The sequence below is a fragment of the Telmatherina bonti genome, assembly GCF_933228915.1.
Source record: "Telmatherina bonti genome assembly, chromosome: 10".
Lineage (NCBI taxonomy): Eukaryota > Metazoa > Chordata > Actinopteri > Atheriniformes > Telmatherinidae > Telmatherina > Telmatherina bonti.
In genome coordinates this window covers 18,399,445-18,415,410 of record NC_136628.1, presented here as the reverse complement: position 1 = coordinate 18,415,410, position 15,966 = coordinate 18,399,445, and the positions used below count along the sequence as shown (strand labels likewise).

Sequence of the window (15,966 nt, the reverse complement as noted above, 5' to 3'; positions counted from 1 at the left end):
TCTTAATCCCCAAACCCAGATTATAGTATTAACCCTTTAGAGGTCAGAACAGGCGGCAGACTGTAAACAGCACCCCCACAAACAGAAGTCACTCTCTCACAAACCCAGACACACATACACACTGATTACTGACCATGATTACTGTTACTGTAGAAACCAGAAGGTGAAACCTTTAGGTGAATGGATTATCTAGAGTGTTTGTGTAAAATGCTGGAAACATACTCAGTAACAGCATTCACCATAAAAACACTGATCAAAAACAATATATTAAAGGTGTGAGACTGTAATTATGTCCCTCTAACTTAAAACAAACTTATTCATATAACATCTGAGGTGATTACTCTCTGCTTGTATTTCTGAGCAACAGTGGAAGCCAGTGGCTTTGTTTTTCTCTTGTCTGTTCAGTGTGCGGATGTGACTTGGTGCACTCGGGTTTCTTCCATCATTCTGGTGAGTACATCTGTACAGAGGACTACCAGCGGCTCTATGGGACCCAGTGTGACAGTTGTGACCAGTACATCACTGGAGAGGTGGTATCTGCCCTGGGGAGGACATATCACCCACACTGTTTTGTCTGCAGCATCTGCAGGTAAGGAAAGAGTGTTTATGTGTTGTGACGTCTATTATAGCAGTTAGGTAGCTGCAAAGAGTGAATCATTTACAATCTCCACTTAATTTTATTTATTTATTTATTTACAGGAAAAATATAAAAATATTCTTTAAAGGCAGTAAGAGATTCCAAGTGGATCAAAAATATTTTTTATGCTTGTGCCGCCAGTACTGATTCATCTGTGGTCTACTAAAATTTATACAACAAATAAGGTTTTCAGTGAGCACCCCACACTGGATTAATGCATTTGCAAGTCTGTCTACTCCATAAGTTCACACATACTGCAGGCCAGTCATTTCTGGAGGTTGCATGGATCATCTGCCCATTATAAAATGGTTTGACTTCAGCAGGATCCCAACAGTGCTGAGAGAAGCTGCGTGATCTCTTCAGTGAAACACTTAAAGCCAGTAAAACACATTTAAACTCATTATGAGTGACAAAGTAACGTATATTTGAAATATTTATCACAAAACTACAGAGATTAAAGGTAGAAAAACATAAGAGACAGCAAGCACTCATGCAGTCACATGGACACATCACAGTGAAGAGAAGAAATAGCAAATGAAGAATCCTGATTTGTATCTTAAAATTTATTTTATTTTATTTCATTTTTTTATTTTGTTTTATTTTTATTTTTTATGTGCAGCATATGTGAAAGATACTTGAATCAGATGTTTGATATGTGGTGTGTGAAGCCTTTTTATTTTTATTATGCAAATTGTTTTTGTTATATAAAGCAGTTTTTGTGCCTTAAAATAAAATTTGTTTTGATGAGCGGAATGCTGATAAGAAAGCTTCTTTATAGAAATACACTCTATGTTGAAGACTTAGCTGGTTTATGTTTAAGTTATATTATTATTAGAGTTTCTCACAAACTGAACCAATACTGACATACAGTTGTGCTCATATGTATTCCTCCCCTTTCATTAAAGAAAAGGCTGAATTTACAACATTCACTCAAATAACTGGAGACCTAAAAAAGGAACAATAACTAAAACTTTGTAAAAATATAATTTAGTCATATAAGACACTGTTTTTTCATTTAATTGAGTTGAAAAAGAAAAAACAAACAAATTGGTCCTGGACAAATTAGAGCACTTTTCTGTTGAACAGTGGGACAAAATACCTGTGAACAGGTGCAGAAGTCTGACTGAGAGGAACAGAAAACACCTGACTGTAGCGGAAACATTAAAGGATTGTTCAACAAAATATTAGTTTATGAGTGATGTAAAATGCAATATATTATCTTATTTGCTTTTTAAAAAAAAAAAAACTAAACATTTCTATTGAACCAGAATTAGAAAACAATGTAATGATTTTTATAAGACTTTCATTTATTATTACTTTAGTCAATTTCAGCTTATTTTACAGGCAGCTGTTTTTTTCCTTCTTTAATGAAAGGGTATGAATAAATATAAGCACAATTGTATCTGTTGTCAACACTGCTGATGACTTATTGGTCAGAGAGAATTAACACTATGCTACTCCCACAACTTCTATGCAACAGCCCTGAACTCCAGCGCTGATCACTGAAGAGAGAAGATTTATGACCACAAATTACAATCCCAAATGCACAATTTGATATTTTTTCTTCTTTTTTTTCCCTTATTAAACAGCGGACCTTTTGAGCTTTATAGCATGCAGTTGTTGTCTTTACTTACGTCCAAATGTTTTGTAATTGCAGGCATGTGTGAAGGTTTCCTCTTAAGCTGTGTCATATGTGTCTGTAACTTTTACATGATGCTGTTATGACAGTCCAGGTATGCTCTGTGAAGTGGGAAAAGGGAAGAGAAGTGTGCCATCCTCACAGCGAGCAGAGTGGGGCTACGCTGTTCGGCACTTGACAATGAAAAGACATGTTACATGGGCTTCTTTATCTTAATTCTCTTTAGACGGTGTGATGAACCAAAGTGTCTACGTTATCTTGTCTGCATTGTATCACTCAAGTCATTTTGTGTGTGTGTCTGTGCTTGTGTTCTCAGGAGTCCATTCCCAATTGGAGACAGAGTGACCTTCTGTGGGAAAAAATGTGTGTGTCAGCAGTGCTCATACTCTCTGAAAAGCGACAAACCCGTCAAGGTCCACGGACCAAGCTGTAAGATCAAACACGCACACATTAATATATGTGCACACATGCATACTATGCCATATGTTTGTGTGACACATAACACATTGTAAACTTTGCACATGACATTTATGACAAAGAGGGCAAAACACTGAAGCCATAAAACTCCACGAGAAAGTTCTGAGGAAGCCCGATAAGACATTGCTGTCATAGAATCAAAAGACAGCCAACCGACAGCAATACGCACAAACTTCTTTAGACTTGAAGAGCCCAGAGAACCCCCGTCAGCAGCTGAGGTACCTTGTGGAACGACAAGGTATAGTAATGCTACAAGACCTTATGATATTAAGAAAAGACGGCATTAAAGATTAGCTGAAATTAAAAATCAGATATCGCCCATTGCACTGATATAATTAACTGATAAAATAAGTCTGTTTTAGGTAGGATAGATAGCATATCCTACTTGCTTTGTTTAAAACCTGTACAAAATGCAAGCTGATTTTTCTGTTTGCACAAGTGGAGAATATTATATCTTTTTTTTATGTCTGCATGTGCCAACAGGCCAACATAAACAAAAGTATGCAGAATAAAACCACATTTTAATTCCACAACAGAGGAAACTGTGTATTCGTGCAGCACAACTCACATTGTATGATACAGTATCATCTTCTACAAATGAACAGGCTTGCATATTTCCATGACGTTGAAGTGAAATTTGCAAGATTATGACATGACAGTGTTTGTTTGTCTGATTGAACACCGGCTTGGCTTAATGAGGCTTCATATGTGAGGCCTCATTTACAATAAGGTTTTATCTTATGTTTTAAACTGATGAATAACAGCGATGAACCCATATTACTTAATTTACTTAATTTCGAATATAGTTGTGTTTTTAGTAAAAAGTGCAATAATTTTTAGACAATAGTTTACCAGTCACCTTTAACATATCTGAATCAGAGAAAAATTAATTAGTGCAAATAGATGGTCATCAGGCCCTGGGATGGACTGGCGAGCTGTCCAGGGTGTACCCTGCCTTTCGCTCAAAGACAGCTGGGATAGGCTCCAGCTTCCCCGTGACCCTTCATTCGATTAAGCGGTTAGGATAATGAATGAATAAATGAAGATGGTGACCAATGGTCACACATATAATATTTTTGACACTGCAGCAGAATTTTTGTTCTTTGAAAATTGGCACATGTAATGAAGAAACATACCACCACCGGAAAATGTCTGACTTAATGAGATTTTAGTAAGTTTACGCAGAACTGTGGATTTATGACACATAGGAATTAGATTAATCAACCTTTGCTAGTCGACATTAAGGTATCGTAAGCAATGCCTTGTCTGAATACAGAATAGCGTTAGAGCAATAAGCAGCTGCATCATATTCTTGTTTTATTATAGCCATGATTCTCTCTCTCGCCTATGCTACGATTTGAAATTACTTGCATCTTTGTGATTCATCTATCAAGTGACTCCTACAGGAGTTGTGCTGTCCAAAAACAGCCACATTACCTGCAGCTACAAGCCTTCTAAAACACACTCATACACAGAAGGTAGTCTGCCGTCTCAGAGTCTTGCAGCCTGAATCTGGTAGCTCCATCTGGCAGAGACAGTTTGACCATCTCAACAAAAGAGAGGGATGATGAGAAGAGAAGAAGAAGGAGAGAAGTGAAGAAAGACTGGTGGACCAGAAAAGCAACGGATGCAGAAGGAGGCTGATAACAGCATAAATGCTGAAAATGTTTCCAGCATAATTGGCTGCCCTTCATGCCTCTCCTCTCCTGTCCTTCAGACTGTGCCGGCTGTGGCGAAGAGATCAAACAAGGTCAGTCGCTGTTGGCTCTGGAGAGGCAGTGGCATGTCAGTTGTTTTAAATGCCAGACGTGCGGCTGTACACTGACTGGAGAATACATCAGCAAGTAAGTGGCTTGATCCTCCACAAGTTTATTTGTTGTTGTCTGCAAACATGATTTGTTTTCCCTTAATATATCAGCATTCTCCTGTCTGAGAAGTTGCATGAATTTAAATTTTAGATGCAGAAAAGATTAATAGTTGGAGGAAAGTTGCAGACACCCATGGGGTAAAACTAAGCTGTTTTGTCCTGTTGGTAGAGATGGGGTACCTTACTGTGAGACCGACTATCACAGCCAATTTGGGATCAGGTGTGAGGGCTGTAACAGGTACATCAGTGGTAGAGTACTGGAGGTGAGAGCATTTTTTTTTGTGCATGCAAGAATATATAAAAATGTGTACATGCATAAAATGGAAAAACAACAGTAATGTGTATGATTATTAAATGTGTGTGTGTGTGAATGAGACAGAGAGAGAAATAGTCTTTAACATGTCCTTGAAATGACTAAAGAACTTTTTAGTCACCAAACTCGCTCAACTCATTCTTTTTTCTAATCCTTATCACACCTCTCTCCATTCATCACTCTTGTTTTTCTCTGTTTCTTATCAATCACTGCTCTGTTCCCATTTTCCCATTTGCTTCGCCTCTTGTTTGCTTCTTCGTGCCTAATTGAGTTCTTTCTTTTGCTTTCTGTGACTTTTTCCCTCCTCTTTATTCCTCCTTTAGGCTGGAGGGAAGCACTACCACCCTAGCTGTGCAAGGTGTGCTCGCTGTCACATGATGTTCCTGGAAGGAGAGGAAATGTACCTTACAGGTAAAATAAAAAATAAAAAAAACACCTGAAAGCAAATCAAACACTTTTACTTTCATGTAGTAACCTGATAAAAATGTTGTCAGTATTACATATGAATTTCATGCTGAAATGGGACTAAAACAAATACAATTAAAGATTTCAGTTATATGATATCTTTAAGGAAATACAGAGCTGCTTCTGCTTTTTTACAGTAATCAGGCATAAAAATAGACTTGGAGCAGCTATTAAATCAGCTGTACCCTGCAAAGATCCAGATGGCCCGTATCTTATTCTGCATCTGTAGAACTGTGTTGGTCTGTGCTTGCATGTCTCAAAATGTGGGGACATAAATCTGTTCACACAGCTGTATTGTGGGTACCTGCCTCTCTCTTTATGCTGTAACTTTAATATAGCAGATACGCTTGAGATCTTTCTTAATATGTTTTTTACTCATATTTAAGTCAAGTGATTGTAATGGTCAAAACTTAACTTTCAAATCTGAAATTAGTCCAGCTTGGATTTTGGGTTGTGCATGTACAGAAGCCATTACTTTTACCATCAGCTGTTTTTTTTTAAAAATATAGATTGCCTTTTCATAAGGATGGCAGTGGCTCAGGCAGTACAGCTGCTTGTCCTGTGACCTGATGGTCTGCAGTTCAAGTCCTGTTCTCCTGTGTTGCTGCAGCCCAGAGAGGAACACAGTTTCTCTCTGAGGGTGGTCCCAAGCCCAAATAAATGTAGAGTGATGCATCATGTGCCAGTTCAACTGTGCAATGATTTACTGTGGCGAACTCTTCAGAGGGACAAGCATTTAATGATTTCATGAAATTGCATCTTATTTTCTCTGAAATTACGAGTAGCCCTACTAACGCAGCAATGATTTACTTTAGTTTTATATATTCGCAGGACTTCTTTCCAAACCTCTTTGGATTTTATTTTAGGTTTATGTGAACATTCATTTGCGAGCTTGTCATGCAGAATTATGTGAGAGTAAGCACTTTAACACATCTCTGTATTTATTTTTATGAAGACTGTATTTTATGAGCTTTGGAACGGGAACAGGAAAGGGAAATGTAACAACTAGTGTTGGAGAGTCAAGGTAAGTTTGGTTTCCATTTAGAGGTAAGCTCAAATATTTGGCAGGATTGGGGATAAAGCATAGACTGTATACAAGGAGATGGACGGAGTCTCCGTGACGTCACCCATAGGTTTCTGAATAGCTGAATTGAAGCTTGGTGGGCGGTTCCTACCGTCGCCATGTTGGCAGCGTCATGCGCGTCGTCTCGCCCGGAAAATACAAATATGGGCAAAGAGGTGGAGCTGAGAGGGCAGCCGTGAGCGTCATGGTGGATGATTGACATCGAGCGAACTCTGAGCTTTCTGTAGCTAAGAGCTAACCGAGCTAACCCCGAGATAACGGGAGCTAACCAGCTAACGGAGGTAAGCGGGTTACAGCTAAGTCACGTTGTTAACCGGCTAAAGACCGCGGTTCTACGTTCTTCTTACTTGAAGTGGGAGGTCGGTACCTGTCAATCAAAAGGACACGCCCCTAAATTTGCCGAACTTCGAGATTAAATTACTTTAAAATGGGCGAGTTAGAAAAAAAATTCACTCCCCCTACAGTTGTCATGAAGATAAACCTGATCTATAAACCGAAAATGGATTTTTGAACCAGGCTGTAAACATGTTTATTTCTGCCGTGAAGTTGTCCTTTTTAACATGGGAGTCTATGGGGATGTGCTCTGTTTTGGAGCCAGCCCCTAGTGGATGAAGGGGGAACTGCAGTTTTATGCACTTCCGCATAGGCTTCACTTTTTACCGCCGGAGGTTGCTGGTTGGGATAAAGTATGGTTGTGTGTATGCATCTGAGAGTGTATGTGTGTTTGTGGCAATCAGAAGTCAAGCCAGAGGTAAGATGTGGTGAACTGTTAAGAGACTGCTTTTAACAAAGTATTGAAAAGGTTATTGATTTTACAGAGCGCTTTGAACTGGACTGAATGGAAAAGACAGGAGTGCACATAGACACTCTTCGCCATCTGACACATTGAAAGGCTGAAGTCAATTACCTTTTATCCTTCAACTCTGAGGCTGGGTCCATTACTCTGCACTGTCACTGGCAAAATTATTCAGAATGAAGGCAAAATGACCCACCCCGGAGCTTCTGCTTTGGTAATTACACAACATCCATCCATTTTCTTAGTCCAATCGAGGGTTGCAGGAAACTGGAGCCTATCCCAGCAATCATTGGGTGAGAGGCACACCCTGGACAGGTCACCAGTCTATCGCAGGGCCAACATGGAGACATGGATGGATGTCTTTAGATGGTGGGAGGAAGCCTGAATAACCAAGGAGAACTCATCCATACATGGGGAGAACATGTAAACTTCACACAGAAAGGTCAAACCTCCCCCCAGACAAGGACCAAATCAGCAACTTTCTTGCTATGAGGCCACAGTGCTGACCAGTACGCCACCATGCCGCCCCAATTCACAACAGTGATTTATCTTAGGCTGATAAGCAGCTTGAAGAATTCTTGAAACATTTTCTTGACAGTTGGTGCAACATTTGCCGTCTTGTGGTATTTTCAAAATAAATGTCCCACATTTTCCCAAAAATTAAATGGCAACACTGAGGGGAAAAGTGCAAATGATATAATAATCTTTATGTGTTTGTTTAGCAACATGTCTCCCACTGTAACTAATGCTGACATTGTTTTTTTTAACCCTAACATTAATCTTGACAGCAATCTATGTCACTTATATTGTATAAAATAACGATATACAACAGAAGCATTTTGTATTTACATCCGGTTTGGAAATGCTCTCAGATATTTCAGAGATGCATTTCTGTAAGGGCATGATACTAATGCAAATAGCAGCACATGGAAGTAGATAAGAAGATAGAAGAACTTCACATTTGAGCTCTGTTTGCTTTTCTAAATAAACTGGAAAGGTATTCAGATCATTTCACTAAAGTTTATGTTAGAATAAATGTATGAAAGTGAAAAGTAAAAGAAATTTAGTCCCGGAGAACTCTACCTGCAAGAGTTGAGATTAAATGTGGAGCTATCGTACCGTAACATGTGGCTGACACACTCAGAGTCTCCGCACAGGTTGACACCTCCTGTTTCACCTCATTGGCATTCTGCTGCTCTCCCGCTTAGAGCCGCCAGTAAAACTTACCATTTGCATATTGGACCTGAAGTCTGCATGTGCAGATGAGAAAGTGAACATGTGGTTTTTAATCTATACCTTTAAATGTACCCATCATTTTCTGTGCATCTACTTGAATGAATGTTTGTATCTACATATGAATGCAGGTGTGTTTGTGGTGATATTTGTGTGTTTGCTGAGCTCCGGTGAGCTGCCCCAAGGTTACATTCACTCCTTTTGATGACTTCAGACATGTAGGAGGGTTGAGCAATCACCCTCATGAGATGCACTCAATTAGGAGACACACACACACACACACACACACACACATTTGCACACCAACAGTTGCACACAAAAGTGTGCACATACATCCATGGAATCAATCTCATGATGCGTGGCTGGAATAAGAAAAGGTGTGCATGTGTGTACGCATGCACTTTTGGGTGAATTTTGTGAAGATTAAAAACTGTTTTATTTACTGATTATGAATGTTTTATCGCAATATACATTCATAAAATAAAGGTAAAGTACACTGAAATTACATTTTGGGAACAGTAGTTAGAACCAAACCAGGGTGTCTTTCACTGCTCAGGTTGAAAAAACAACTATTACACCTTAGAGTAGATGAGAAAATTTACTAAGTTATGCCATACATACCTACATATGCACACATATTTTTAGCCATACACTTACATACATGCACCCATAAACATACATATTTGCATTTCTGCCTACTTATTCACAAACACACATTCACATTTACATTCATATGTCTTACAAATAGTTTTATGTACATATTTAATTGTATTGGTTTACATAATTTCTCTATACTTTTTGATTAACATTTCTTTAAACTTTTCGTTGAAGAGGACAATTTTTGGACAATGTTTTAGAGCTTCCTAATGAATAGTCTATACTCTTACACTATGCACAGTAAAGCACATACTTTCCATAGTTATTGAATTAAATCCACCTTCATGATTAAAATGCATTTTTTGTATGTGGTCAAGTAGTAACTTATTTCTAGCTTTATATGTTATTATTGTTGTTTGTAGTTCAACCAAATCACTGAATTTTAGTGTTTAACTTCCAAAATAGTAGATTTGAATGTTCCCAATTACCAACTTAGCAGATAACCATTATTGCTTTTTTTTTCCCTGTTGTATAACAATTTCAAAATCAGTGAACAGTACATAATATAAAGTGATTTCTTTTCATCCAAAACACGTTAAGATTTACTGCAAAGTTTCTCGCTATTTTATCTTAACATAATAACTTCCAGCATATTGTCATGGATGTCTAAATTGTCGTGGGTGTGGTGTGGATCCAAATGCAAGGACAGGAGGCAGAACCAAGACATTTTAATAAAACTTAATAAAACTAAACTGAAGACAATCTCACACATGAAGCTAACAAAATGAACCAGCAAACAGCACTGAAACCAAGGGCTGTAAATACAGACAGAAAGAAAACAAGACACAGGTGTAACGACAAATTGAGTCCAGGTGAATATAATGAACGGGAAAGCAAAAACAGGACAAAGGGGAACCAAACAGGGTAAAACTTCAAAACAAAACAGGAATCCGGAACACAAAGACACAAAAAGTCCAAAGAATGGTAACAAATACCAATTGTGTAGAAAATAAAGAGATTTGGACCCAACACTGACCCCTGGGGGACTCCACAAACAATGCCAAAACAATATGAGTAGTGTTCACCAATCACATACTGTTGCTTTTTGGTTAAATACCTCGGTATCCATTGTAGCACATCCCCTCTTATCCGATACTGCTCCAATTTATTCATCAAAATCATGATCAATAGTTTAAACAGTTTTTTTCAGATCAATAAATATTGCTGCTGCAAATAGTTCTGATCTATACAGTTAGTTATTACTTCTATTAAATGCATTATTGCCCAAGATGTTGATCTATAATTCTAAATCCACACTGACAATCTCATAAAATACTATGTTTGTCAGTAAAGTTATTTAACTTTTTTTTTTTTTTTTAAAATAACTTTTCCAGGAATTTAGAAAACTGTGAAAGCAGTTAAACTGGCCTGTAACTTGTAAATTGGTGTTTGTCTCCTGGCATGAACAATAGTATAACTTTAGTAATTTCCATTTCACGTGGAAATGTACCTGTTTGAAAGGATAAATGCAGAAATGTGTTAACAGTTTGAAAAAATTCCCTAAATAACACCTTTGAATATTGTCATGTCAATTTCATTGCAGTCTGTTGATGTCTTATTTTTTGCATTTTCTTCCAAAATCTAATTTTCTTCAACATTAAACAGTTATCTAATATTTCTTATTATTGATCCTTCATTATTAATTTTCTGCACACCATTCTCATTCATTTCTCTTGCCAGCCTTGGTCATTAACAAAGAACTCTTTAAAGGTATTGATTATACAGTTTTTGCTGCTAAATGTTTTGGCATTATCATTAAAATAACCAGGAATAAAATTTTATTAGACCAATGGATAATGGTGCCATTTATCATTCTACAAATTTCTTTTATAGGTTTCTGTTTTCCTCTAATATTAGGCAAAAAAAAATGTTCTTGCATGTTGTCTTTATGTCGGTGAAGTATTTTTATTCTTATTATATTTTTTCTTCTGCTGCCATTGTTCTGCATTGTATAATTTTTCTGTATAAACTGCTTTTCTTATTGATGACATTTTGTAATCCTTTTGTAATTCATGGGTAATGGTTATATTTATATTTATTTCTGTATTGGTTTTTTGTGCAATGTTTATCATGTAATATTTTTATTCATATTCTTAAGAATTTGTTATGTGCTCACCAAAATCTGTTTCTTCCATTATAGTTTCCCAATTACATGCTAGCAGCTTATTTTTAAATGCATTTATTGTCTCTTCTGTTCTAATTCGCTTGTACTTTAGCATATTATTCATCTTGTTCTATTTAACAAGAGGAAGATGATTCTGCAAGCTGTGTTGTACGTTTGGCCACTGATGACTGATCGGTGGTGCCAAGTCTATTTTTGTCAGCCTAAATCAAATACAAGTATCTAAGACTAACACTCCCACATATGTAGAATCTTAACAGTAAAAGTGTCAATTCTGTGAAATAAAGAAGACACATTTGTACTCTAAAGGTTGTTTTTATTGGTAGTATTATCCAGAACAAGAAAGAAAAATCTAAAGGCACTTAAATAAGTGCCTTAATAGATTAAATTTTAAATGGTAGAATTATCTAATAGTCTTAGATAAACACTTGGTGCTTTCATTCTACATTTTTGAATATCACTGCTCAATATCTGAGGACTGGTTTCACTTCTATTTTCTATTTTGCATGACGATAACATAATATTCCAAACAGCTGAGGCCTCATTCTTTGACAATATATCTGCGTGTCAGAAAAACCTGGGAAGACTCAGATCATGTTTCAATAGGAAATGTTTGACAAAAGTCAGGCACAAAATAATATTCCAATAAATGTCTGTGAATGAACTCCTATTTTTGCAAAATCTTGTTTCTCCTCATCCAGGAGATAAAGGATCTCAAGGCCACACATCTGTTTGGCAGTAGAGTTGAGAAGCGTAGGTGGGACGGGGGTGCAGTGAATCACCGCATGCTTTCTGTCTTCAGTATTGATTTTGTGTGCAGGTTTGTGAGAGACTGTGTCTGCTTGCTGATTATACTTGGCATCTGAGCTTGCTTGTGCATGTGTGTGTGTGGGTGTGCATATGTGTGTGCATGTCTGTGAGGGTCAGATTGATGGTGTTGATGGTGGTTGTATATTAAAGTCATGATCAGCTAACTGAGTCCATTCTGCTGGACTGAATGGCTCCAAAGTCCAAGGAAATTACGCATTTGCATGTATGTGTGTGTGTGTGTGTGTGTGTGTGTGTGTGTGTGTGTGTGTGTGTGTGTGTGTGTGTGTGTGTGTGTGTGTGTGTGTGTGTGTGTGTGTGTGTGTGTCTGTACACTGAGTGGATATATTAATGTCCTCCTCACTATCAGATCTATGTGTGTATAACATCCTGGCATTAGTAGTTTATTGTTTTGGATCGCTTTAGTTCACTTCCTCTCTCCTGTCGTATCTCATTCATCTTCTGTCAGACATTTACCCTCTAATTCACATTTTTTTTCTGTGAATGCTTTCCACTTGAAAAAAGAAAGACTATTTTTTAATCTAAGGCGCCTAAATAAGTAAGGATACTGATATGATCAAATATATACCACAATATTTTTATACTTTTTACACTAAATTTTATGTTGCTCTTTGTTCCTTTCTTGCACTTTTGAACCGTCAATTGGAGCTGAATTTGCTGATTGAGTAATTTAGACAATTATTTAATGCTTGCTCTGTGGAAAATCTGTAAATACACTAGAAATGATACATAAGACTGTCTCTAGGCCAATACAAATACAAAAATGATGGGTCTCCTTTTGTTTAAAACAAAAAAATCATCAGTTTGCTTATGGCAGGAAACGTTTTGCATTCCCCAGGTCACGCTGTTGCCTTTATTATCAATAGTCTGGGTTAACTATGTTAACCAATCTGATTGTCCCTGCACCAGTTTTGTGAAGACAGAACTGTGGCCTATGAAACTTTATAGAGCTTTTTTTAACTTGTATGAAGAGGAGGAAAACACCTTTTTAAATTATATGATGCTTTTAGATAATCTTGAGTCACATTTTTATAAGTGGAAATTTGAGAATGAATCTCTAAAAAATACTTTCACAAATAAACCACAATGTCATCATATGGACAGCTCTGACAGTGCTTGAGGCACTTGTAGCAAAACTACATTCTTGCTTACATTCAACTTCTCCGCCAGTGTAGGTCACAAAACAAATGGTGCCCCCTTTGTTAACACCTTTGGCATAAGACTGGGTGCAGAAAGTACCCCCTCTGAGGTCAAAGATTGTGAAAAAAATGTTTGGTCCAAGATGTATCATATTGACAATGTCAAAGATAAGCGGTACAAGGGTAGATGAGAGAAAACAGCTGTATTTGCATTCTTATAACTGTGAACTGCTTGGTAACGTGATAGTAAAGCATAACCTCTACATCAGAGACAAAATACAGTATAACGCTGCACTTCCTGTGTCAGCGGTAAAGGTTATAAGCTGATGATTTAAAAACCAATCACGCCATATATAGTTAAAAAGACTGAAGTACAGCCGAATACAAAAGCTCATATGAAATGACTTCTCGGTGTAATAGCTGTAGGTTTTTCTGTCTTCAGTAATTGTTGATGCATTCCACACTGCGCTGCGCCGAGCCACAGTTGTGCTTTCAGCTAAGTCAGCATGCTAATATGCACAGCAATTAAGCTAATATGCTGATGTTTAGCAAGTTTATGACTCCCTATGTAAATATGCTAACACACACTAATTAATGTCAAACACAATACAGAGCACTAGCTGATGAGTGATGATGCATCTATCTAAGAATCAGAGTCATAACTGAATTAAAATTATGTAAAGTGATAACTATGGCTAATATTTTTGAAGAAATTAATCAACATAATCCTATGCCAATCTAATAGCTGTAGAGATATCACAGTTTGGACAAAAGGGTGTACAAATATGGCTCCCTAGAGCCATGCTAGTTGGCACAGCTAAATATTCATTTAGTGTCTATCTATGTGGTGAGACCAAACGAGCCACATTCTTTGTTCCCAGATCAGGCAAACAGCCTCCGTACGTCCTCCCTTCTGGGTTTTGTTAATTGATGTTGAGGTACTTAAAAGATGCTGCTGTACCTTTCATGGGATTTTAAGAAGTTGTGTGATTGCTGCCCACAAACTATAAACGAAACAGAATAAGGTGTAATTGTGTTTCTCCATGTGTGTGGACAGGTTCAGAGGTTTGGCACCCCATGTGTAAAGAAGCAGCTCGACTGGAGAGAAAACTGAGGGTGAGGAATACTTAAAATACCTGCAATCCCCTGCTCTTCTCTCACTGTTTCTTCTTCTGTCCTGTCTCTTTTTTTTTAAATCTCTTTCTGCATCGGATATTTCTCATTTTTAGTTTAAAAGCCACAGCACTAAAATCGAAGACACCTTCTTTGGTTGTCTTGTTGTTTTTTCACTGCAATGACGTTAATCTGATGGCGTTTCATGAGACAAGTAATACACAAAGAAAAGATTGTTATTCAAGTTGTTTTAATTATGCCTGATGCTATAATGCTGCTGCATGTTTAGTAAATGGATATGAATTAATTGAAGTGGTTTCACAAGCAGTACAATGACTCTATAAGCAAGAAATTGCCTCAGTTTTAATGTCTAAATGCATTTATTTTACTTTAATCATTTTTAATATATTAGCTACTTTGAATATCTTGTTATGAAAAAATATATAAAATCAGTTTTCATTGTTCTAGTTTATAATTAATAATCCCCAAACTTTAAAAGTATAAATACTGCTGAGATGTAAATGTCTGTGAGACTGAAGCAGGAGAAAGTGGACAAAAACACTGGTGAACGTGTAAAGGGTTTAAATAAAGATCACCTGGATAAATTGTGCTCAGAGACGCAGACAAAACCCAATGATGAACTGGTAAAGACCAGGCACAAGCACAACAACACTACACTGAGAAGCTGCACCAACACAGGGATTAAATAGAGGGATAAAGAGGCACAACATGTGAGGGTAATGACATGAACGCAGGTGCAGTCCATAATGGCATAAGCAAAGGAATCCTGGGAGATGTAGTGTATTGACTGGTGATCAGTATGCAGGTGATGCTGACCGCACCAGAGGAGGAGCTGGCGTGACGGCGCCAAACACTCCACCTACTTAACAGTAATTTAAAGCTAACTAGTATGAAAATAATAATGGACATCAAGCTGTGTTCCCCACTATAAACTTTATTACCAGATTAAACAGACAACAACTCATCATCACAATGAAGTTTTGATGCTAACTTTGTTCCTATTCTTGTTCTGGTTCTGTTTGACCCACCAGCTGAGACGTACCTCAGAGACGGCGTCTGTTTCTCCTTCAGGCTCGTCTCCTCTCCTCGGCTCCCCTCACCGACTCATCTGCGTGAGTAGCTGTAACCATGGTTACAGCCTGTACTGTCACTGCCACTGTTGTCATTCACGTATTTAACCAACATTGACAGAAGCGTTAATCGTCCCTGAAAGCTAACACTTCTGTCTGTCTCACCACCTGTGTGTCCTCTCACATCATTACATGTCAAAAGCTTTTAAATATACTTTTACTTCCATTTCTTCAAACTTTTATGTAAAGTAGTTTTGTTTAATTTTTTTAAATTTTCTTAATCAACTTCTGTTTAATGTGTTTGTGGGTCTTGTTGTGTCTGGCTTCCAGTCTAAGGCTGACAGTGATGTTTTGAACTACAAGCATTTGGCAGCTCTGCCGAGGGTCAAAGCCATATATGACGTCCAGCGACCAGATATCATTCCTTATCAGGCTGACCATGCACACACACACCTATCTAATGACACGCTGGAGAGATACAGCTGTGAACAGGTAATACACACTG

At 37.5% G+C, this 15,966-nt stretch overlaps 1 protein-coding gene across 1 annotated transcript in view; it reads left to right on the top strand.

Annotated features, from left to right (window-relative positions):
* The window catches only part of LOC306761656 (actin-binding LIM protein 3-like), a 56,520-nt gene that overhangs the window by 19,347 nt on the left and 21,207 nt on the right, over positions 1-15,966 (top strand). Inside the window, exons 3-10 of the mRNA XM_079247918.1 lie at positions 406-589; positions 2,593-2,705; positions 4,471-4,597; positions 4,790-4,883; positions 5,257-5,344; positions 14,315-14,373; positions 15,423-15,503; positions 15,792-15,953. Coding sequence (XP_079104044.1) covers positions 406-589; positions 2,593-2,705; positions 4,471-4,597; positions 4,790-4,883; positions 5,257-5,344; positions 14,315-14,373; positions 15,423-15,503; positions 15,792-15,953 — 908 coding nt within the window. The remainder of the gene's footprint in view (positions 1-405; positions 590-2,592; positions 2,706-4,470; positions 4,598-4,789; positions 4,884-5,256; positions 5,345-14,314; positions 14,374-15,422; positions 15,504-15,791; positions 15,954-15,966) is intronic.